The sequence below is a fragment of the Stegastes partitus genome, unplaced genomic scaffold (assembly GCF_000690725.1).
Source record: "Stegastes partitus isolate 25-593 unplaced genomic scaffold, Stegastes_partitus-1.0.2 Scaffold1, whole genome shotgun sequence".
Classification (NCBI taxonomy): domain Eukaryota; kingdom Metazoa; phylum Chordata; class Actinopteri; family Pomacentridae; genus Stegastes; species Stegastes partitus.
Window position 1 is genome coordinate 2418765 of NW_007577732.1, and position 25842 is coordinate 2444606.

At 40.3% G+C, this 25842-nt stretch overlaps 1 protein-coding gene across 2 annotated transcripts in view; it reads left to right on the forward strand.

Moving 5' to 3' along the window:
• Positions 1 to 25842, forward strand: part of macrod2 (mono-ADP ribosylhydrolase 2) — a 415533-nt gene that overhangs the window by 171690 nt on the left and 218001 nt on the right. For both annotated transcript variants that reach the window (XM_008306138.1, XM_008306093.1), the window contains exon 5: positions 3578 to 3694. In XM_008306138.1, the coding sequence (XP_008304360.1) occupies positions 3578 to 3694 (117 nt within the window). The remainder of the gene's footprint in view (positions 1 to 3577; positions 3695 to 25842) is intronic.

A 25842-nucleotide genomic window follows, 5' to 3' on the forward strand; every position in this document is an offset into this window, starting at 1 on the left:
GCTGGAGTGGCTGCTCTGGGAAGCTTTCTCTGAGCAAGGCACTCAGAGAAGATGAATAAATGTTTTGTCCCACATAGGCCCAGCCTAAAGCAGTGGCAGGCTGCGAGGAGAGATAGATGAGGTATTAACTGTTATATTTTTCAGCAGAGGCTGAGGAAGCCCAGTAGTGGGGTTGACAGAAGCAGATGCTGCCGTCTGAATATTAAGCCTGTTAAATGAAATGTCCTCTATAAAGAAGTCTTAATAGGAGTTGAAATATAGCATTCTGCACCACCGATTGTGTATCACACAGTCGAGCACATGTTCGTCTTTGGCCGTCTGCTTGACATGTGATTCATCCTGAAAGCTTGGATAAGAGAGCGAGAGGTCGCTTTGATCGCCTTTTAGCGCTGTGATGCAGGTGCATCATCTGGATGATTTTTTTTAGCATTTGAATATGATTACTTCACCTAAGTATAATGAAAGCGACACACAGGCATAATGGTGTTCAGGGGACCCTCTGAGACTACTCAAACACATGGGGCTATGAATGATGACAAAACTCGATTAAATTCACTGAACTGACTTCTGCTGAGGTTTGACTGCGTAGTCAGATGGACATTGTTCATCTGATTGATAAAATTAAATATTCATTTAATCAGAAACAACTACAAAACTTGCAAGCAAAAAGTGCGCAAAAAAATTTGTTTGTGGTTACCGGTGCCTTGATGTTTCATTGTGAGCAACGGGAGAGTGAGCTGACTTGTCCTCCTTTCTGAAGTGAATGTAAATGCCATTCTTAGTTAATGAGAATCTGAGGCAGCCTTTGTGATGTTGCAGGCATCCATAATGTAGAAATCTGCAGGGAATAATGCTGAGATCCCACTTAAATGAGAAAATAAATTGATGGCCAAATTGCATGTGGGTCATATCTCCACTTATGGGAACTCAGATCTGCTTTTAGTTGCCTAAATAATGGACTCAGAAAAATGTATTCACAGTCAAGTTTTGATTGCCCCACAATCCACTCTGCAATTGAATTTGAAATTACAAAGGACGATTTGAAACTTCCCTCTGTCTCTGCTCTTCCCTGCCCTGCTGTATTATCTCTTTTGCAGACATACAGAAATAAAAACGCACATTACCCACAATGCACCTGCTGCATTCCACCCATTCTGTGAAATGGTCTAAGTAAAGCAGGTAAATTAAATCTGTAGCTTTACCAGCCAAGATTCTGGCAATCAGCCAGATCAGTTCAGCATCTTCTCTATTTCCAGGCACTGTGAACAAATTTCCAGGCTTTTAGGAACTCGCTGGCACTAGATGCATTGTGTCACAGTCAGTAGCATCAGAAAAAGTAGCTTACGCAACCATGAACAGGAGGAGCAGCGAAATGGAAGCTGAAACTATTATCTACAATCTCATTCCTCAGCTCCTGAGATAAAAAACCCATATGCATTTGCTCACTGGGTTCCTAAGGTGCTTATAGGTAAGGAGAGGAGTGTCTGGATGGACTCCTGCTGCGAGAACACTGTAAAGTCTAGGAGGGCAGTGTTACATTTTGCTAACCTGACTGGCTTTATGTGACCATAAAAAAAGATCATAGTTTACTTTACACCTGTTCCTGGGAAGCATTGAGGGTATTTTCCCTGTTGAACTGTCTATGATTTCAGATTGTAACAGGGTATTTTTTTCAAAGGTGCAGCCCAATTGCTTTTGCATCATACATACAGGTTTCTGATCATTAGTGCATCTGAATGACAGATCACAAGTGGATGAATCAACTATAAACCAATAAACGTACTGAGGATCTCTCTGTGATTAGCAATTTAAAGTAGTAGTTTTCATCTATGTTGTAGTAGTCCTGCGATCTTCAATGTTCCATTTTTTAAAAAAAATGTCTTGATGGGCTAGAGGTTAAAATGTCACAGAGCCAGTCAACCCAGTCTAGTAATCGTTTCCCAAAACCTACAGTTTACATTATGGATTAATTATAGGCCTTTGTGCCAACTTCCTTTAGTGCCGTGGCATTCTTATTTTATGGTTCATACCACATTGTGAAGAAAAAAAAATGCATTTAGATGATTTATCCAGAAGCACAAAAAAAAAAAAAACCCTCAAAATGCTTAAGAGCTTTCAGTTTGGCCTTTTTTTTGCATTTAGCAATTCATAGTTGTGTGACGTTAAGAAGCAATTGTGATGCAAATAAGTGTAGCTGATGATCACGGACAATCTTGTTTGCACAGTGGATATTATAAAAATGCCAAGCCTACAGCCGGCACTACATCCGCTCTCTGTTGTGTTAAGTAGCTTTCATTGTCACCGCAGCGATCCCTCCTCATATCCACATCACTGTCAGACTCATGTTACTTTTTTGAAAAGCCATCAGGATTCGTCTCTGTCAACTGCCTGTCCCTCAGTCCATTAAAGATGATTGATAGAGCCTGAAAATCTTCCTCCCAGCTGTTGTCGTTGACTCATCCCTGAGAAATTGAAAGGAGCTCAGAAAAGGACCATCCCTCATCAAAAGACCTTTTGTCTGTGTTGACGATGTGAAGCAAAATACATTTTTGAAGATAGTGTATAACTAATCTGCAGGCCTTTTTTCCACATTTCTTTTTTTTCCCCCCAGACTCCATACGTGAATAATTATTACATTTCAGATGAAGATAGTGATAAGAGTCACATTTTATCAGAATATCAAAAGAATATGTAAACACTGGTTATCCTGCAGGCTATCTTAACCGTTTCAGCTTTAATAGATAAAGTTAGTCTGGGAGGCTCGTCCCCTCCATTGGTCAAAGAGAAATCCAAGAAAAAGAAACATCTGTTTGTTCAACTGCTACCGTTCCTCCTCCCGGCCCCCTTATCCTCTAATGGCTTGTGAGGATTTTTACAGGACAACTTGAGGAGGATTTTATGATGTTTCAGTGTGATTGATAACATGCTCTTGGAGGGATGTCAGGCTTTCAGAGACGGATAATGTGGATTTCTATCTCTCTGCCTTCTTGTGTAAGACGTGCCATCAATCACGTGTATCGTGGCCTTAACCTGGTAAAATTAAAACCTTAGGGGGGCGGGGGGCCCGGGGTCTCCATAGAACCAGGACACACACATCAACAGGGAAGCGCGACAGAATCAGAACACAGATCCACATCATAACAGGCTCACCACAGAGAACGGGGCAGATTCCCACCACAGGGCAGAAAATACAGTTAATGATCCAACTGTACATCGCTGTTGACAGAGGAGAGGGATTACAGGAAGAACAGTCTCATTTTCACTGTGTGCGGAGGCGTTATTAGATCCTAGCCCAGCTAATTTCATTTCTAAGCTTGTCAATATTTACCAGCAACAGGCACAGCGCACTATAGCAGACCCAGTGTCCCTACAGAGAGGAGACACAGAGCTGGGGGATAATTTGAAGACGTTCGGTAACCAGAATCAAACCCTTGAACATCATTTTCAGCTTGTTGCTGGTTGTTTGTTTTCACATGATAAAGCACGCAAACTGCTAATTTGCCCAACTGCTATGTTGTTTTGCATGTTTTACCTCCAGTAAGCCTCACCTCTCTTTGTATGTCTGTGTGTGTTTCAGTTGATGGCTGCATACACAAAGCGGCTGGATCCTGTCTGTATGATGAGTGTCACTCACTAAATGGCTGTGAAACTGGCAAAGCCAAGATCACCTGCGGCTACGATCTCCCTGCAAAATGTGAGTATCAGTAATTAATATTTTATTTGTTCCTGCGCCAGTGCACACATTGCAGGGATATTTCTCTGATCAAAGCTGCTGCCATTGAGAGCTCACCTGACAGTTAGTGAACATTAAGATTTAGTGATAAACATTAGTATGCTTAAACATTGTACTATCTAGCATTAATCTATATTGTTTTTAGAAAATAGCCTCAATTTTTCAAAGCTAAGGCTCCTGACCCAGCTGGTGGACTGCTCTGGCAGCGCACTAATGCAGGAAATCACTGGTAATGAATGTAAAAATGCTTTGTTTTTGCATAGCTGGATTTACAAAGGATTAGTATGTGCATATGTATCATATTTTGAACTGAGCCTACAGTCTCTGTAAGGTTTGGATAAATGTGTTCACATTTTCCAGTCAAACATCAAATCTACACACTTGCCCACACATGCATTTATTGCATACACACTTGCATCCCTGCACATAATGATTGGGGTCATTAGCGTCCAATCCAGAAACAGAGTGGGATGTTTTCAAAGGCCAAAATAAAAACATTTCTATCATAATTTATTAGTTTTAAAAACTCATTTGTATTAAATAGGGAGATGTTATTTGGAAGATAATTAATATGATTGGTGCTTCTTGTACGGCTGGATGGGAGTGTCATCTGCACACAAACAAAGACATTAAGGGAGCTATTAGTTGCTTAATTTGATTGATTTTTCATCCCTGATTTATTTTGTTAACGGATCACATAATTCTTACTGTCACGCGATAAATGATCAGAAGTGGGACTGCACTGTTTTCGTTGTTTGTTTTAAAAATCTCTATCATGGACATAATGCGTTTGTAATCAAGTCAAAGAAAGTTTCTTCTGTGTATGTGTGTCACTTCATCTCCGAATCGAACAACTTTTGTAGTACACATTTCTGAGCTAATCTCTTAATTGTCCTTAATACACGTGTCACTTTTTAAACTTTGTCACAATCTTCTTCCCTTGCAAACTTGAAATGGAAAACATGATAGGATGGAAGAAATGTCACTTGGTGTAATTCGGTCGAGACAAACGTCCCAGCAGTCCTAACCTAACCCTGAAGGATTTCCGTGAGACAGCCAAGAGAAGACATTGAGGCTCAGATGAAATTAGGTTGTGTTAATACGGTATGTCGTAAAGATGTCAAACAAATGGAGCAGATAAACTGTGAGTCAGTCTTGTGGGCAGCCAGTTCAAGTGTCTGCAGCTCCAAAACAGGGTGCACCATGACAATTTAATAACCTGCAATGTCACCTGGGAGCAATCACGCTGCCATTGGGCCCTGTTATTGTAATTATCTCTGGGCGAACCACCTTCTCAATGCTGATAAGTCGTTATAGATTGTGTACTTCTTTACCAGGAACAGTCAGCTCATTTTTGTAACGTGATGTTGCTTCATATTAGAGATATCTTTACTCCCAGCCGGTATCATCTTCCAACTCTGATCACTGTCATCATCAGCGCCGTCTCTCGTCTGCGCTGGGAAACTGACAGCCGCTTGACTTTTTCCTTGCGAGCACTCAGCTCTGACAAGAGATCTCACTTGTTCCCAAAGTCTATCCACTGCTAGGATTTTGTTATTTTTTTTCATTAATTTGTGTCTCTGACTTATTTGTTCCACCTACACACACATTATACAGCTGCCGTGACTGCAAACAACTATCTATTCAGTGCATGAAAATCGCAAATAATAGTCTGTCCACCCCCTCACCACTGAACAAAGTAAACAAACAAGACAACAGACAATTTTCACATTTTTGAATTTCCCTAAATTCTCAGATGTCACATGTAGGCGTTGCAAGAAAGAGTAAAAGCTTACAGTGAAATAATAGCGTATATTAGATTAATTAAAAGTTCGTATATGCTAACAACCTCTGCTGTGGCTACTCAAGCTAAATGCTCAAAATGATTAACATTTATTTTTAATATTTTTGTAATGAAATATTAACTTCTGCAAACATAGAGAATGGATCATGAACTGCAAGTGAAAGTACTCAAATGGTATTTTTCATTTGTCTGTCCATAGATAAAATGATTTGCAATTACACATTGATCTAAAAAAAAAAAAGAATTTTAGAAAATTAAGTTCAGTTGTCTTGGAACGACACTATCATTGTTTGGTGTTTAGGGATGAATAGACTCATTTAAGATTTTATACACTGTATAGAGCAGAGCTGCTGTAGTTACAATAAACAATAAAAAACAGCCTTTATGAAAAATAAACAGAATTGAGAATGTTTTGAGGGAAGCAGTGTGCAAATGAAGAGCTATACAGAGAAACTGCTGAGTTACATTTCACGTCTCATTGTCTCATCTGTCAAAAGAGTTGAAATACTATTATAACCTAGTGGATGTTAAAAATGAAACATTTAGCGATGTTAGCGCTTTCACATATTCATTTCTGTAGGCTGTCAGATGGCAAGATTTTTTTAACTGTCAAACAATACAATCAGACAGTGGAGTGTCAGGATTCAGTTGGTGATTTGAGTAAGAATAGAATAGAAATAGAATAGAAAAATACTTTATTAATCCCAGTCTGGGAAATTACTGTGGTACCACTAACGTGGACCAGCCAGGACTACATTTCCAGCCCGCACAAGTGAACACACTGATTTTGTTTCCATATAATTAGTGTAACTTTCACTTTGTAAATACATTTGTACATTGCCAGCAACATAGAAGCTATTTTCTTTTTACAAAATTGATTGCATATGCGTTTGCAAGCCTCTACACACTCACATTTTCATCGCATGCAAAACTGCTTCTGCTGACGCATATCTGCAGATGGTGGCTCGTCGACTCTTCCAAGAGTGAGAAGAACACAGACAGATGGACCGTTAACCGTTTACATCTTGGCAAAGCCCAGTATTTCCAGTGTAGGCATTTTCTTCCTAGTTTTTGCTTGAACATTAGGCCGCTTTTCATAATTTCCTATAAACACATAAATCTCTCAGAGGATTGCGCTCTTCTTCGGGGACCCCCCTGTCTGGAATCCATTCCACTACACATAATTGGAAATAAGTAAGTCTAAACCCAGAACGATGCCGAACAAACTGTAAATCACTTTGCTTTTAATTAAGTTTTTAGGGATTTAGACTCAGCTTTGTACTGTATCTCCAGAAGTCATCTTCTGACTTTCGCCAACAATGCGTGGAAATAAGCTATCCATCACACTATGAACTTAGTCCTTTCTCTTGATCTCACCGTGTTTTTTGGAGTCTTAAGTGCTATTTGTGGAATTTCACCCATGTATTATATTGCATTTCAGTTAACAAGGAGTAAGCTGGTCAAATTTGTTATTTTTGGATGAATTGGAGAAATTACAATTTAACTCTAATACTCCAAATAACTGGTAAAGCAATAAAATGCTTCCTTGTGTCCTGGAAAACTACTTACTACCCACAGGGAGAAAAGCAGTTGATCTGAAATCAGAGTTGTCCTTGTTTGGAGATTTGATGTGCTGAGGCAATGGAAAATGACCGGGCTAACCCACCCCATCTCAGCCTTTTTTTTTTTTCTTTTTTTTTTTTCTCCAAGACAAGAAAATTGCTCTCCATTACATCCCACTAAGCAGTTTAGGCTGTGAATCCCAGTGGCAAATGAGCCTTTCCTTTAAGAGGGCCAAGCACATGTGGGACTGATTATTATGGGGCTGGCCCAGGATTATTAATCAATGACAGTAATTACCCACCTACCATAGCGGAAAGACTCTAAAAAAAGAAAAAAAAAAAATGTCCGTTACATCAATCTGACAAGGAAATTGTCTATTTGCCCTCATGTTAGACAAGTTACTCATCTGTTCATAAATTAATGATCAAATGAAAATACGATATCAAGTGTAACAAGCTCAGTCACATATTTATGACTACACTACCGGAGGATGTGTTTCAACACAGTGTGCTATCCCTACAAAGTGACCACATGATACATTTAGATGGGACTTGCTCACCTGCAGTTATTTATCCCACTATAGCTGCTGATGTTTACTAAACTCTTGTGTCTGTAATCTTATTCTGGGCACATATGTAGATATCACACCACCTATGGACCAGTTTGTAAAGCAGCTTGGTAGTGCTGCATCTTAAGAAGATATCCAGTAGTCAAAAACACCATCATTATAACTCCCACCTGATGAGCTACAATGAATGACTTTTTTTGGAATGACTGTTTGCTAGAATTGCACAATATGATGCCTGTGCTGGCTCAGGTGCTTTATCCACGAGCAGGAGATACTGTTTATACGGTCTTTTATTATTCTATGTCGTGTTTATTTTGAGGCCAGGCATTAGAGGACATTGGACAAAAAGGAAAGGTGGACACAAAGGCTGGTCATAGTTTGTAGAAGATGTCACGACATCGAGCATTTTTCCAGAAAGGAGGGAAAGAACCAACAGAACCCACACAGTAGATGATGATATTTGAAACTTTGTTATACACTGAATGGCACTAAACTGTGGTCTAACATACAGTTTGTCCTTTAATCAAAAATCAACATTAAATATCTTAACATTAATATAGAATGACTGCAGCTTCTCCTGCTGAAGGTTTTGTGAGCCAGATTAGAATAACTCCATGAAAATTAGCCATAACCTTTTGACCCAATTTGTTTTCATATAAGTAAAGTGTAACTGACTGATTTGCATTTCTGTTCTATTGCCTGAAATGTTGCTGTTGTAATTTAAATGTGTGACACATCTGACAGGGATGTGCAGTGACTGCATTAGAGAAGTCTGATCGTGCCTATCATTGTTATGCTGGTCCACAGATCCACACTAACTACGTTTAACAAAGACCTCGCAGGTTAATCTGCACTTGCACATTTTAGCCCTAGCTGTCACAGCAGACCGAAAAGGTATTTAGGGTTCAAACTACAGGTCTGCTTGAGAAAGTTAATGTCCCATAGGAACTTTTAGATAGAGATGGGGTGTTTTCACTACTCAGTTTCATCTGAAATCTTTTTCCCAGTTTTGTTTTCCTCCCAAGGGCTACTTTAGATTGACAGTTCAAACCGTTTTTACTGTTTATTGTTTTTCTTCTCTCCTTGAGCTCTAAGTATGTGCTTTAAATAATGAATCTTATTTGGATACTAGAAAGAAGGGCCGGCATTTAGTTTTTTATCATGTTGCTGTCATAACAGTGGCCTCGTTTTGTTTTAGTCTTTGTTAATTATTTGTAAAAATTAGCTTCTTGAGTTTCAGCCTCACATTCATGAGGTGTAATTGGCAATGCTCGTACTGGTATGGCACATGCATGTACTGTATGAGTACTGTACTCATTCTTATCTCTGAAATGTGTCTAATCTCATTGAGCGGAGATAATTTTTGATCAGCAAATCTCCAAAGAAATAGCGTTCACTGGGATTCAAATAGAACTGCTATTCACTCTAAGTTATCAGTTGTAAGGTTTTAGATTTCAGCCTTTGGAGTACTGCATCCAGCCGTCCCGCTGTGATAGTGTGGAGACACAACCTTATCCACGCAGCACTGAGACGCTGCCAGACCTTTGATTACTCTCTTATCTAAAACTGGATGCTAACTGGTTTTAGCTCACTCAGCTGCCGCTCTGTCTCGACAATGACCGGCTACTTCTCCACACTTCTCCAGTGTGCACTCAAGCGTTGCTGGAAACAACACACAGCTCTGCCATTTATTTATTTATTTTCTTCCTTGTGGCCTCTTGCATCCAGCGAATCCATTCTCTGTCTATAGCAACTATGTTATTACAACCAAGGATGTGTTCTCTTTAAGAACATTAGAAATCTTCGCCTGGCTTCGTGTTTGAGACTGTAGTCAGATCTTTAGATTGCCGTCTTCTATTTCTTGTCCATGCTTGTGCCCTAATTAAACCGAAACAGGTTTAGATTGTATTTTTCCAGTGTATATTTTAGGTGACAGTATATATATGCTGCAATCCCTGGATTACAGCATTTGCAGGTCTTACTCGGCAGAAAATGAAGGTTATCGGTGTAATCAATCAACTCTAATCCACTCATAGCAAGTGATGCATTAAAGTATCACAAGGGTTTATGTCATCACATTTTCTGGTTCATTTTTATAATTTTGTCGAGCAGCAGACTGTTTAACATTTCCAAGGACATAATTCTTGAGTTATCTCAATATCATAATTCTTTGTTGTAAAAACTCTTGAAATAAATGAATGATTACCAGGACAAGCCCTTTATTTTATTTTATTTATTTATTTATTTTCCTTCCTGCTTCCCCTATTTCTGAATTATTGCCACAATAGTGTCACATCAGCCTGATGACAAGGTTGAATAACTCAGCGGCAGTGCTAATTTCATACACATGACAGCTACACACATGCACAAATAATAGAATTGCAGCTAACAAATGCTGTGATAGCAGCTTCAAACGTTTGTTTCTGCGTCAGATTTTCAGAAACTGTATTATTGGTGCAAACTCCAGGAAAAACTTCTAGGACCACAGTTAGACAAAACACCTTTGGGAGACGCACCCCAGTTCAGCTCACCTCCTTCTTTATCTGCTGCTCCCGTTCAGTACAAAATGGGTGTCTCTGGTGTTTACTGTAACTGCACCTGTGCTAATAATACTAATCATCTGCCTGTGATAAATTTTTCTCCCTGATAGCGTGAGGAATCTTTCCCATGCCCTATTTAATCTGGGCGACCAGGCCGTCTGTTCCGTCTCTTTCCACTCAGCAAACACAGATAAATCACAGCAAAGTACCCACTATTAGTAAGTGACATACAGCTCATTCTGATTAAATTACCCCCTAGAACATTATCATTCTGCCGAGCTTGTTTATCAAAGTAGTCTCCGCCCAATCACATACAGCGGGGCTGACACTTTCAGAAGGCCATCGGACAGCCCATAATTTGTTAATTTGGGTACAACTTGTTGTTTACAAGAGAGGATTTAGTCTGGTTGAGAAGCTGCTTTGTTCAAGACGTTGCTTTGCTTCAGGCTCGGACTCCACTGTGTTAATGCTTTTTGTGTATTCTGCAGCATTAGTAGAATCAGATCCAGTAGGTTTTCACATACAAGGACTTGGTGTTTTAGTGCAAAACAGCAACATATAGATTGTTAAAAAAAAGTGTTGGTAATAAGACACATAAGAAGCAGTGTTCTGTCAAATTAACAGCAAGTGTAATCAAGAGTTTGTAAGTCGCAAAAAGTAAAAGAAATGCTTTCAGTGTGCAGGAATGTGCAAAAAGTAATACTTTCTGCATAAAGGTGAAGATTTTTTTAATCGTCCTTGCTTGTTTATCATCATACTTCTTCACTATTTTACAAATTTTGAAAAAAAAAAGTTACAGATTGACCGCCATACACATTTTTTTTAGTTTATGTTAAAGAGGTTATTTTACATTCTAAGGCAGCAGAAGTGCCATCATTTTTCAAAGCTAAATCATAAAAAAAAGCATATTTTGTGAGATTTTCATTCAACAGCAGTTAGCAAGAAATCTTAACATTGTTAGCCTCGCTTCTCACAAATGCAATGGCGAAAATGGCAGACGGCCGAACAGACTGTACTTTATCTCAGTATAATGGATCAAATAGACGCGGTGTGACTGTTACAACTTGTTGTTTTGTTTTTTTTTTTCATTTTGGATTCAAGGCTGGAGTGAAAGAAATCCTTTGTTGTAGCAGATAAATTGGTGAGGCTTAACTCAACCCTGGTGGCCACCACAGTCCCAACCACACACACGGCGCTAAGTCAACATCATCTCCGCTGCTCACTGTTAGCACTCACATCATAAATGTCACTTCATCTCTCCATGCACACTCCATTTACCAGATGGGGTCTGACCACGTGCGTTCTCAGACAGTCTTGATTGTTTTAGTGTTTTTGTCTGGCACCTCAGTCACTCAGCCTGTCATTTATTGTGGTATTAAGTAGTTATAGTTGTAAATATAAAAGTTTTACTCTAAGTTGTAATAGCGGCTGAAGGGAATTATAATCTTTAATCTTTATTATTAAAATTGCAAATCAAAGAAAGAATTAAATCAAGGAAAGGTGAAGCATTTTTCAAAAAAAACTTTTCTTTTTAGAATAATAATAAACCTTTGATGCATAAAAGATAATGGTCAGACCTTGCTGTTAGGATGAAATTTTAAGCTGTTTGTGATTATACTCTCCAGAATTCCAAGATGAATTAATGATCAGATATCAAGGAGAGGCCAGCTGTTTTTAAGAATTATTTATGAGCAAAAAACTATCTACTTCTCCAGACTAATCAGCTGGCTCTCTGGCTTCTCACTGGATGTAATGGGTGCACTCTCAAGGAACAGAACAAACCTAATTTCACTGCTCATCTGTAAAAGCCCAAGTACTCTTCTGTGTCCCTCGCTTTTCAGATATTTGTGTTTCCTTTGTTGGCTGGTCTGTCAGTCTTCCAGGCCTCTTGAGGACTGAAGTAATTTGGTAATTTTGCCTAAACGGTGATACTGTAATTATGTGGCATCAGCTGCCTAGCTGTCAGTGAGACGGCCAACGGTCATTCATCACCAGGAAACTAGAAGTGGGGAGGGGGGCATCGTGACTGATTGGGTAAACACTAGCAGAAAGAAAGTTTGGTGGTCTCTCCCGAAAAAATGACTCGAAGATAGGAGGTGAGAGGCCTTTAGAGTAATGGGGTGCAGGAGCAGCCACATCCTGTGTGGTGGGCTGGTTGTTTCACGGAGATAGGGGGGCATCGTGGTGAGCTGGAGCCCCGGGATGACAGTGATGCATCAGGAGGGGGCTTGTGGGTGGCAGATGAAGTGGGACCACTGGAAGGTCAGGTTTGAAGTGGAATGTGGCAGCAGCTCTAATGCAGTCCTGCCTCCCCATCACACGCAGCTCCCATCTGTCCACGAGTAAGCCCAGCTTAATGAAGGCCGTCGGTAGAAAGGGCTCGTCACCCAGCGACGGCACTTTTACACACATGGAGAGCAGAAGCATGACGGAGGTGCTAAACCTGCCAAAGTCGGTAGCTTTTCTAAACGTTTTTGTCACTGTTGAATATAGTTTTTCACAACACAGTAACAGAGAATGTGAAAACAGCTAATTCACCTACAAGTGCAGTGTTATGTCATGGGATTAAAGGAACAGTTCACTCATTTTCAGTGTATTATTTTACCTGTACTGTTCTCAAATCTTAAAACTAGCGATTCTCTATCTAATTTCTGTAATCCAGGTTGGAATAAAACAGAGTGGAGAGACAATACTAGTATGTTCATCTATTGCTTAGTGTCTGAGAAACTCAGAGTTCTCACAGTTTTGTTTTTGTGAAGGCGATGACTGAAATGGGTCTTTCTGGTTACCGCCCATGCTTGCATCATCAAGGAAAGGATTTTGGGGGAATCTTCTTTTCTGAACAGAGCTGTCCCATTGTTTTGACAAATGCATGTATATTTGTCAATCTTTGATAACTTAGTATGGATAATATGCTGAAGTAACATGACTCTTCAGGACGAAAATGCATAACACGTGCAGCTGAGAACTTTCATGACAAAATAAAATATAGTTTTATTCTATTTTCCCAACCTGAACATTGTGAAATACGTACTTGTCTGTTTTGTACTACACATCAACAGATGAAATACTGTTGTGTGTGGAGTTGGTGTATTCCAGACCGTGTTTTATGTCAAACGGACAAAAGAAAATAATCTGTGCCATTTGACCTTAAAATATATTATTTGACATTTGACATTTTTGTTGCTATTTATAGTCTCACAGGAAATTGATCTTAAATCGATCAAAAAAAAAAAAAAAAAAGAAGTCTCTCCGAAGCGACTTCTGATGCATGATGTGACGACACACCAGAAGTTGACATTTAAACCGAAGTGGTGGCAAAGTACAGTGTGTTCAGGTGCTGAAGGTGGATGCAGAGTGAGACGGCCACTCGGTGCCTAAATATAGAATGAATTTTCTTTGCAGCCTTTTTAAAAAATTGTACACTGATTCCCCCCCTATATCTAGCTGTCGGTATTCACACTTAATTATATGCTCTATTTTAAAGATTGACTGTCTTGCTGAAACAACAGCATTGTGGAGTTAAGCAGGCCTTCGGGCTTCCTGCTACTGTGACTAAGACCAACACAGAACACTGCCACTCATTCCTCAGGGACAATAGTGCACAGTTTATGGGTAACACTCGCACGTCTACACTGTTGACAGCGCTGTTGTCTGGAGAAGAAAAGCAAAGTTTTAATCTGATGGCTTTGTTTACCTCTCATCCAAGACTAAGGATAAAAACTAATTAAGAACACGGAGTAGCAGACTCCTGTAGTGCCATTTTCACAGCTAATTATGCATGAATACAGCCTGCCTAAATAGTTGCTCCCTAGTCTTTGATGTTCTTTTCACAAAATAGCTATGGTTACTTCCGCTCATTAGGCTTTTAAGATTGTAAACGCTGACAGGTTTTGTCGTCTTTTTTCTTTCACTTTAAATCCCTCCGCTGAAGATACAAGGGGATGGGGACATTAGTGCCGTATACGCCACTTCATTCTTAAATATAGTCATGTGTCCTGTATGTATATCCCTGGTTGCTATTCATGAGTTTAATGCTGTGGATTTAGAACTGCACCGCGGTCCTTAAAAACCATTAACCTTCCCATAAATGTGCATATGGCTCTCTATAAACCCTAATGGGGAACGGGACCAATACACAGGAGCCTATGTGTTCCTTCAGGGGCACCACTTTTGAAAAATACGGAAATGAGACTCCATAAAAAGGAAAATAAAACTTCTTTCTGATAACATTATGGTGTTGAGGGGTTCCCAGATTTCTGCCGGTTTAAGTGCTCTCTCAATCAATATGTTCCCAGGAAATTAAAGTTTGTATACCTGTGTGTAGATTTTATGGCCCGAGGCTGTTTGAATTTCTTTTTCATTTTTTTTATTTTTATTTCCCTGACCCTGTGTTCACACCGCACTAAAATAAAATGTAAAAAAAAGAGTTTTACATCTGGACAGCCTTTGGTCTTGAAGCAGGTTAGGTTCCAATGTATTTAAATATTTCTCCTCTGCGATAATTTCGTTCTGCACCTTAATAGAACACAGCATGGGAAAAATAATGACACATGATGAAGGGTTATGACTAAATTGTGTAAATGTGTAATATCACATTTTCACATTAAGTATTTGAAGTAAATTAATTTTGCTGGTTATAAAATCTAACAGATCTTCAGATGGCATTATGTAAGCTGTTTAATCACACTTAACAACAGTCAAGGGAAAATTAGGAAAGCAGGCAAAATTTCTTCTCTGCCGACAGCAATTAAACATGTAACCGCATATGTCAAAGATTTATTTTGTAGCAACTTTAAACTGACTATTGACCGCAGTAAACCAGGGCATGTTTTCTTATAACTGTTTATGACATATGTTGGCCTGAGGTGCATCACACCGCCTCTGTTTCCCAGGTTGTTTTAAAGGCATTGCAAGGTGAGAAATGGCTTTGTGGCAAGTAGTTTTATGGTGATCACCTTGAATTGTTGCTCTGGCCAGGAGACCAGTGAGGGTAATGGATCTGCTGGGAGCCCTCAGTATGGATTTATGAAAGTGCAGAGCTGGAGGGAAGGATCAGTCACCGGCCTCTGTTTTCCACACACCAAGAGACACCAATGAATAACGTCAGCGAGCTAATCCAAGGCGACAGTGTTTTGACAAACAATACACAAGCACTGTTTCTGGCAGTCACTACTGATCCACAAAGTTTACTTATCCAGCACTTCTAGAAAACTTTTAAAAGTCCAAACATAACATGTTGAATTTTTAATTGGGAACGAGCCACTGCTACTGCAGCATTGGCTGAGAAGTGATCCCCCTGTGAAAGTTTGCAATATCCTTTCCAAATAAGTGCACGCACAGACATACACACACTGTTCAGCATGTCACGCAGCACGTGGCTGTGCACCGAAGGGGACCAGGACGTGTCTGTAAAGGTCCCCTCCATGTGCGTGGTGGTTAGGTTGGCAGGGCAAGCAGGGGAGCGTCCGGATCAAGTTTCCCCCTCCTGCTGTCTAATTATTGACCCATCTGGTATTGTCTTTTCAATTGTTTCAATTATGATGGCACTGGTGTTGCTCAGCACCCTGGCGTCAAGGCATGCATAATTCATGTGCAACACCCTGGACTCCACTCAGAGCTGTGGGTTTGAGCTGAATGTCAATACCGCCTCATGCCCCCAGTGGAGCAGAGGGTTGTCTGTATTGACAGCAAGGCAGATAAGGAGAGCAAAAGCAAGTGCTGCCAAAGACAGTGGATAGCGCCGCTATCATGGAGCATGTAGCCGAAAAGATTTCTTCTCGAGCCTGTGTGTGTGTCATTGAGAAGTTCACAGCTTGTGTTTGCCGTCGCCTAATATGTGACCTCATTATTGTTGCTCCCACACCCTAAAATCAATAGTGTTCAATTACTCATGAAGCACGGACACAGCATTGTTTACTAGGAATTCACAGACACCTAAGGGTTAACTCTGCCACCAGGGATTTGACCACTGCTTCCATCACATCACGGTCGAGTACAGAAGCAGAGTAAAGGTAAAAGTCAATCAAGAGGAAAAGGGTCAGAGAGAAAGTGTGTGTGTGTGTGTGTGTACGTGTGTGTGTACGTGTGTGTGTGTGTGTGTGTGTGTGTGTGTGTGTGTGTGTTCATTAAGAGGTGTGAAGATGAAAGAGAGAAGGGGTCACATTTTTTGACACCTTGCTGTAATAGAGGTGCTTCTGGGCAGGCAGTACATGACATCTGTAAAATGTGTCATTACTAGATGCCGGTGGCGATTGTTTACCCACAGATTGGAGCTCAGCAGATCATCAAAGGAATCTCATATTGCTCACAGTAGCAGCCTTATCCACCACTGTCTTCTGACAAGACGTTTGGTTATGACACACGAGACGCAGGGAAAATTCATGTTTATGCTATCTGCATGAGCACTCAAGAGTATCAGCGCCATCTGCACTACTTTTAAAACGTTTTTTCACAGCTTAGAATTTTAAAGTTGTCGTTTTTTTTCCCCCTGCTGAATTATAGGTCTCTTTGCATATCCATTTTTCATTTCTATCATCACGGTCGTGAAAGACTCATTGATTCAGTACTTGTGGACCCATGTGACTCATTCAGTATTCATACAGTGACCTCTCACAACAGCTCACCTTCAATTGCAGAGGTGCTCTCATGCACGCTGGCCTGCTGGCCTTCAGCTCTGTCTCTTGTCCCCCTGCAGTCACACTGGATGTGCACAGAATAAGCTGTCAGAGCCGTAACAAGACAGAGATTTCACTCTGCTAAATGCATCTCTGAAGACCTCAGCCTGCAAGAGCTAAATGATGCCTTTGCCTTTAGGGGGGATCTCCACACAGGGAATATTAACCCCCCTGTACTTCATTCAAGGACATTTGTTTAAGTGAAAAATTCCATTTTTCCTGTGTGCTGACATCAACAGACATCAGTGATTATGAAAATAAAGGATGCAAAGTAATGTCTCAGCGTATATTAAACCACCCATGGTGTTTTCAAACATGCAAGAATTGTGGAATGTCAAAACATAATCACAATTTATTTTCCATAACAGCAGTTGAGACCAATTATATTATTAAATGAACGAGTAAATGAATTACATGAATGCAATGTGTTCATGTAGAATGGATAAGGTGTTAGTAGTGTGTGTCATGCCAGCTGCCCATTTTGCCTTTTGGGCCTTTATGGCTGCTGTTCCGCTGGCATGTCAGAGACCTTATTGCCCCAAATTAAACCTCTCCATCAACTCTGACTCCCAGGCTCTTGGCTTGTTGAGGCAGCTAAGAGTCTGAGAGGAAGTGCTGCCTGAGAGGCTCAACTCTGGGCAAAAGTGCTCCATGTATTGCACTATCCAAGAACCACTTCAATCTGCTAACCGAGAGGATCCAGAGTGAAACAGTGCCATGATGAGATGGGCTGGAAACATGTTTTATGGTTGCTTCAACCAAAAAGTCTTTATCTGCATGTCACTGTCAGCATTTTGTTTAAGATTATGAATAAAGGGTAGCCCATCTTTCATTTGTGTTCATCCTACCTAGTTGGTCTCCGAAAGCCTCAAAAAGAACTTTTAATTATAGCAATTTTGCACCTTGCACGTACGTCATGAAAAATGAAAGAATCCCTTTCTCCTCTTTTCACATTGTTCTGTGGGATGCTCAGATCAGAGCCTTGTCTTCTGATTCATACTCACTGATATATGGAAGTTTTGATGCAAGCAACAGCTGATGGGTGTGAATTTTTCAAAATTAAACTGACTGTCAGTCTGTTTACTCTCCGTCTCAAAAGGTTTGTCACGTTTGAATTTGAGGCAGCGTGTTGTATGAATTGTAAAGTGGGGCATATTTTTATATTTCCTTCTGTCTCAAAACATTCTCTGTGATATTTGGTCTCTAGCCAGGTTTTTCGCACGCGAAAGGCACACACGTTACTATGTGTGACATTTTCTGCATGGAATGTCTGTACATGGCAGAAATGACAGGAAAACATCCTGCCTGTGATGGAAAGCTTTTGAGTAGATCTACCATTGAAGAGTCTAATAAGCTTTACCTCACTAGTTACTCATGACAGGAAGGCTCAGACACACCACAGGAAGGCAGAAATAGATAAAATATGGAGACAAGACAACCATTTCTCAAACCATTGTGCTCACTCTAGTGGAAACATTATTTTTCTGTTGATGTAGGACACAAAGCCAGGCTGTTGTCACCCTCTCCTGGCATAGCGACACACGCACAGCTGCACACCCCACCCCCTCGGCTCATCCACCTCCTGCTCCGGGGCCATCGATCGGGAGCTGTCACGCTCTCGGGGGGAGCAGTATGGGCTTCCTCCCTGGCACAGCGTTGCCCTTCCTAGGTAGAGTTGCAGAGCAGCAGGAGGGCTAGGAGGGGGAATGGAGGTTGCGGTGAGATGTTGAGGTGGGAAAGGGGAGCGTGGTGGAGTTGTGTGGTGAGCAGCTGCTTTCCTATGGATCACTTCATTAATATCCCAGGGCAGAAATTTGAGGGGCCGCTGCAGACTAATTAGCCTTGTCTGACCCTGGCATCTCAGCGAGGTCGCTCCTTTCCAGTTTCTACAGAAGCAATCCAAAGCCAAGTAACCCCCCACTGCCTACCCAACACACATTCACCATCACTGTCAGTTTTTTTTTTTTTTTTTTGAATATGGCAAAAAAGCAGAAAGCTCTTCCCCGCCATTGTCTGCTGTATTATAACTTGTTGAAAGTTTTTGGATGCGTCTCGTTTCACAATGAAGCCCCCGACTACTATCACTACGTGGTTAAACAGTCCCTTGTCAGTGCTTACCTGTCTTTGTCCATCACTATGAGTGTGTTTGCGTAATGAGCAGTGTCTGTGACTCCCAGGGGGCAGCAGGGACAGTGTAGCACAATGGAAGCAGTGTGTGCGTTTGGTGCCAGGAGACAAGAAGCCATCCCTCATTAGTATCATCTGTTTTCCCAGATGGCAGGGTCAGGGTAAGAGGGAAGCTTGATGAAAGGACTCGTCCTGCAGGGTGACACTCATTCTGCTGCGCAACACTCACTATGGTTCCCAAAGTTCCCAGCTCTCACAGGTGATACCGAGGGCTTTAGTGGGATTCGCAGTCAGAGAGAAAGAGAGCTTCATGTTCTCAATCCCTCTATACAGCCATGTACCCATGCTGCAACCTGATGACTTTAACAGAGTAAGAAGAGAAAAGTTAACTCAAGAAGGTGACATTTGAACTTGAAAAGCAAAACAAAAAAAACAAAACACAATGTAAAAAAGGGGGATGTAATTACTTTGACACCTGCTATTCTCAAAGACAGCTTTACTTCTCACCTCAGATATTTCCGTGCAACATGCTTGTTGTTTGGCGACTCGTTAAAGTGGAGCTCGGGTCCGACAAAAAAAAGCCAGGAAGCCTTGTGTCACGGCTCATGGCTCGTGTCAGCCTCCGCGAGAAGGAAAGGATAATGAGTGCTTTTACATTTTACCTTGAAAACTCACCAAACGGCCCTTATACCAATTAAGAGCTTGTTTTTCACTGGAGTGGCCATTATCAAATCTGACCTTCCAATTATTTTTCTCATTTTCCTCCTGATTCTGTCACCCCAGTGTGCCTGGTCAGCTCTCAGAGCCCCAGAGGATGGACAAGGAATGGGTAATGGTTCTCCAAGCTGAGATCCAAAGACCTGAGACACAGCCGCTACGATGCTCCTACCTAACCCCGGCTTGTTATCTTTATTTTCTCACTGCTGACAATAGGAAAAAATGCACAATATTTTACACATTCTACACTTGAATATACTGTATTTTCCCATCGTTTTTGATGTGCTGAGATCAAATAAAGAGTTGACTTAAAGATTCTGAAGAGCTGAAGTGAAATGCAGAGTGCCTGTATAACTGTTGTTGCCTTAGGTGGATAGTTTTTGAAGCGCAGTAAAATATACAGCAACAGAAGATTCCTTTTCCATATTTTTTTTATTTTCCCTTTCATCAGCGTCTTCTGTCTGGAGTCCTGCCGATGTGCTCGTCTGATGGTGACGGTTGTTGAGCAGCTGTAGCATGGTCACAAATCTGTCATTGGATACTTCTTCTCAGCCCCCATTTCTCACCACGCGCGCGCACACACACACACACACACACACACACACACACACACACACACATATTGAATAACATGCAACTTGTGTTGTTTGGGGTAACGGAGATGAAGCAGTGGGGTGATAAACCTGTTTTGTAGGAAGCAGGTTAGAAACTTGAAGGTTAAATGCAAACAGTGTAGGGACAAAGATTTTGCTGCTTTAAAATTCAGTTTGATTGTGCGGCGCACTGATAGTAGCAGGATCTCACGGTGTGGGTTATAGCACCTTTTCATCTCCGCTTACCACTTCTGCCAATCTTATCATTACAACGCCAGTTATTTATTTATTTTAGACTTGCAACAAACACATGGCGAGGCTTTCAGAATCGTTTAAATGTCCAATCAGTTTGACCTAATTGTGGTGTGATTTACGTATACTATCAATTTGAAAGATAAAGATAACTTTATTCTGCTCATTCATTCTCCAGTTTTACACTCAGAAACTCTGAAATGTATAGAATCTGAAAATGCAAGTGACATGAAAACACCTTAGTAGACACTACACGCCCTGCTTTTTCAATGTGGTGATGATGATGTGTGGGTGGATATATAATAAAATTAATTTAGAACCTGAAGAGAGAATGATTAAATGCCAAGAGAGAATGAGATGGAATTGAAATGAATGCTATTCAGAGAAAAAAAAAAAAGAAAAAAAAAAAAAGAATCACCATAAAGCCTTGAAACAAAGCTGTGAGAATTCTATAGGAAATTACTACAAGCCAATAACTGCCAGACTGTCTCTCAAAAGCCGCAATTAAAACCCAACCACAAAAAACTTTTACATCCCCCAATTCAGACAGAGCCGCAGGACTTTTCAGCCGTTCGCTCGACTGTGCGAAATGAAATGGTAAATGTGAACTTCGATGAACACTTGACCCCCTGGCTGTGTTTCTGGGCTTCAAAAGTCATCTCGAGTCTCGCTACAAGAAAAGACATTGTTTAATTCATCATTCCTGGAACATTGTTTCTGCCGGACTGCAAGTAATGACTCCATTAGCATTTTCAGCAGACCAGTAACCGAGGAACAGTTGCAGAAAATTGAGATTCTACCGAACGATACACAGTAATTATGAAGTCTTCAAAATGGCAAGTAAGTTCATGGGAACAGTAAACAAACCAAAAATGTTTACTTGATTATCAGAATAAATTAAATCAAACCGACCATCATTGTCGACCAGATTCAGATTGAACAGTATATTAAAACTTTGCTGGATAAACCATCAGCACAGATTAGTGCTACTTTAGCATTACTGTCCATACATTGGGATTACAAATACAAAACGTCGTGCATCTTTGCACACATTGTTAGCGAGGATGTAATTAGCCATTCTCAGCACGGTTCACCAACCAAACCACCAACCCCAAATCCTACATTTTTATTATTTTATTTTTATTCTTTTTTTTTTTAACCATCAAAGCTTTTAAATCCTGTGAAATCTCATTTTCACAAAACATATCCTAAGAAAATGCTGCAGCATATATTCTTCTTTGTCTTATTGTCTTGTTTCGTGTAGTCCTACAGGATTGGTGCCAGTCATAATCATTCTTTCTATATGTTTCCTTACATTGTGTCCAAAATGAACTTTGTCATTCTGAAACTGATGCTACTCAAAGATAAAATCTGCAATTGAATTTTTACAAAATAATACTACCTGTTGTCATCACTGCTATTTTCCCCTCATAGGAAATCTAAAAGTACAGAGTCTGGGCAGGTAGTGGGATTAAAGATACAGCCAAGGCATGCCAATACTCTTGACTATGAAAAGAAAGCACAATGGCTAAATGCAGATTGGAAAAGAGCGAAGCAGCAGCTGGTGAGTGGAGGGCCTGTGGTTCTGATTGTGTTGTGTGGGATGAAGAGGAGATCAAATGAAAAGATCTGAGGGGATGGTCAGACGTGTACTTGAAGAAGGTCCTAGAGGTATTTATATCGATGTCTTGAGAAATAAACAGCAGTCTCGTTGTGTATGGCTACTTGGACTGACTCCGAGACAGAGGAAATGTAGGACACCTTGTGTTTTCTGGGGTTTTTTTTCTGATCAGGAGGAGAACCTTAATAACAACTGGGCTCAAAGTGTCTGTGTATGAATACTGGACCTCTTTCTGCCATGCACACTGCTCATTCAAATTCAACGCTTAATTCTCTCCAGTCACTCGAACACACACTGTACATACCGCTGACATGTAAAGACACTCGTACAGAGTACGCACATCTAAACACAAGCAACGGTACCCTGCATCAGCTGGATGAACAACAACAGCTGAGATTGTTCCTCTCAGCAAACCATTCCACATGAACCATCTGCTGTATAGAAAGTACCAGAGAAATAAAGGGCCATTGATTGTTTAATCGTTCATTATTAAGAGAACAAAGTAAATTATCACAGTTGGGAGGATGCTCATTGCTGCTCACAATCGATTTGCTTATTTTAATTTCATCGTCGCGTTTGACGAAACACCAGTGCGTTATTTTTGATTCACACTTGAAATATTTAAAGCTGAGGCGCCCAGATTCAGGCGGCTTTATAATTCCAATTCAGCGGAGTACATTATGAAACAGATGGTCCCTTAGCAACCAGACACTTTGATGTTAGATGATGTCTGGTCTCTGACTAGCTATGTCATTTCAATGAATCTACTGATGTAAAATGCACCAGGGCCCCATTATGTACCTCATTCGGACAGATCTTACCTTATTTTTGTCTGAGAGAAGAAGTAACTCATATCAATAGAGAAAAGATATGTATGCTGCATGTAATAGTGTGGCGGTATTGTGTTGTATTTACAGGCTGAATTGTTAATTTCCAGGCACCTCAGTGTGAAATAAATGTAATGAATTAGGTCATAAAATATTTGAGTTGTAGTTCTACAAGTCTGGTGACTCATTAATACATTATAATGATCCTGATTTAACTAGAAAAATAATTGAGAACTCCAAAAAAAAAAAAAATGCAGAGAATACTGTAGCAGTCTTTGTATGAAGCACATCAGTTAAAACGCTGTATTAATGTTGCTGTGAGCACTGTGCCAGGATAGTGCCTGCTGAGAACACATCACTGTTTTTCCATCCAGTGAGACTAATTTCAGGTATGTTTTTAATGAGTACTTAATGTCTCTCATTTAAAATGAGAGAAAATAAAAGTGTGAATGGCTTCTCAGTATGGCTGTTTTTTGAAAGATCTTAATTGTGATATCATCCAGGTGGACGGGTTTGGCCGGCAGCCACTGTGGAGAAATCCTTCCAAGGTGAAACAGTCCCCGGTGGCTCTCGGCTTGTCATGTATTTAGCGGTGACGACGTTACCTCCTTTAGTAAAGCTGGTGAATGGAGATCAACATTATTGCTGGTCAAAGCACTTCTCTCGAACTTTTATTTCATTTCCGTTCGCTTTTATTGTGTTATCGATAGAATTATATGAAAGCAATATCTCTGCCAGACTCCTTGTGCGGTCTTTGTGAAAGATGAGATTCTGGCATTAAACCCACCTGTTTCGCCTCAAGTCAGCAAGCGTGCCGCGTGGGTGTGCGTCCGTGCACACACATACATGAACGCGCCTGCATTTGTATGTGTTAGTCGACATTAGAGCAGGCACGAGTGTGAAATTGACCTCAAGCCATAGGATTATATGCCCCTGGAGAGATGGAGTGGCCACCCACATATCAGCCAATATCAGTGGGTGTGTGTCTGGGTGACAACAAAATTAGCTGTTTAGTGTCTCTGAGTCAACACATCCATTTTACCCTTAGTTTATCATTGCTCCGGGATAAATGTTGTTAAAAGGGTTTATTTGTTCCGACGGTGTGTGTGTGTGTGTGTGTTTTGTTTTTGGATTGCAAATTTTTCAACCTCTCCTTTTTCAAAGGCTCATCACTGATGTATTGTTTTTCAATTACCTCCATTAGTGAGACATTTGTAAGCAGAATTAGTTTGAAGTGTGAATAATTATTGTTTTCCCCCATCCCTATATGCTTATTCATTGAAAAAAGAAAAGAAAAAAATCAATCATGCTGCAGCAAAAATATAAAAGTGGCCATTGATGCAAAGAAACAGATGCTCCTTGACCCTTTCTGATTTGCTCTCATGTTCTAATGGCTCAAGGTAGAGCTCATCCATCACAGACAAAACTGCCATAAAAAAGATTTCCTTCGTGTATTAGTCTTAACTGACATGTGGTGGGTAGCTAGATTACATGTTTGAAGCACTTTCGAAGTGAAATTAAAAAGGATACTATCTCATCTCTTCTTCCAGGTCTTCTTCCAGAACAGTCACTGCAATGAAATATTCCTGTTGTCAGTTATTTTTGTTGACTTGTGTCCGATTGTCCACACTCTTTCTCTTTTACTAGACGACACTAACAGCTTTGTTAAACTAAAGCACCGCTATATCAGTATACTCTGTAAAAGCCCATTTTTTTTGCAGCCAAGTCCGTGTGTTCAGTCACAGAAGAGCAGCGGAGATGTGTGTCTGTTTCTTCTGTGTTGATTGCGTTTGATATTTATCAACCGTTAATGAGATGGTGTTGACCTTTCATTAATCCCTGAAATTAAATATTTTACCTCAAGTGGTTGGTGTGGCCTTAACAAAATCATTGTAGTTTAAATGTTAAATTATAAATTTTGAAGTGTAGCTGTTGTAGAATAGTCGTGCTGCCTTGGCAGGTACACACACATTCAGACACAACTTCACTAACAAGTTTTACCAAAAGTTGTAAAGAGTGATTCAATATTTCATCATCTGGAATCTGCCTGAAGCGGTCTTATTATTATTAGTTATATTTATTTGGTTGTTTCTGCACTGATACGTATGTGTCTGTATATTAACTGCACAATATAGATGTAGGGCCCATGTGGTTTTATATGTTCTTCTGCATTTCCACAAGGTTCCAATGTGTGTGCATGTAAAGGTATTTCAGATCTGTGTTGTCTAGGGCTACCACTAATGACTATTTTTCAGTCGATTAATCTGTCAACCGTTTTACAGATAAATCAATTTAGTCTAAATGATTACTTTTCTTACAAAACAGCAAATTTAAGTTTACGTTAGTTTGAAAAACTGTGTCATTTATAATGCAGCACTGTGCAAAATGTAAGCAGTGGTTAACATATTAAAGTGCAGAACTGTGGGGATAAACTGGCAAATTCAACATGTTTAAAATCATTTGTTTAAGTCAGTAGTGCAACAAAGGATATCCAAGTTTCTATGCAATCCTTTAAAAGGGTAAAACAGTTTGGTAATTCACAAAGTGTGGCTAGACACAGTGGATCTTTTTTTGTATTCTGCCTTTATTCATCAGAGCAGTGGAGAGAGGCAGGAAAGTGGGGAGAAGAATGGGGAAAGACCTGCAGCAAATGGCCGTGGTCGTGAATCGATCCCACGACTGCTGCGTCGGGGACTGTAGCCTCTGTTTGTGGGTCACCGTCTTATCCGGTTGAGCTACCAGGGCGCCCCGACACAGTGGATATTTTACAAGCACTAAGCAACTAAAGTAACTCCTTTTTTTTTTTTTACATTATTGTGC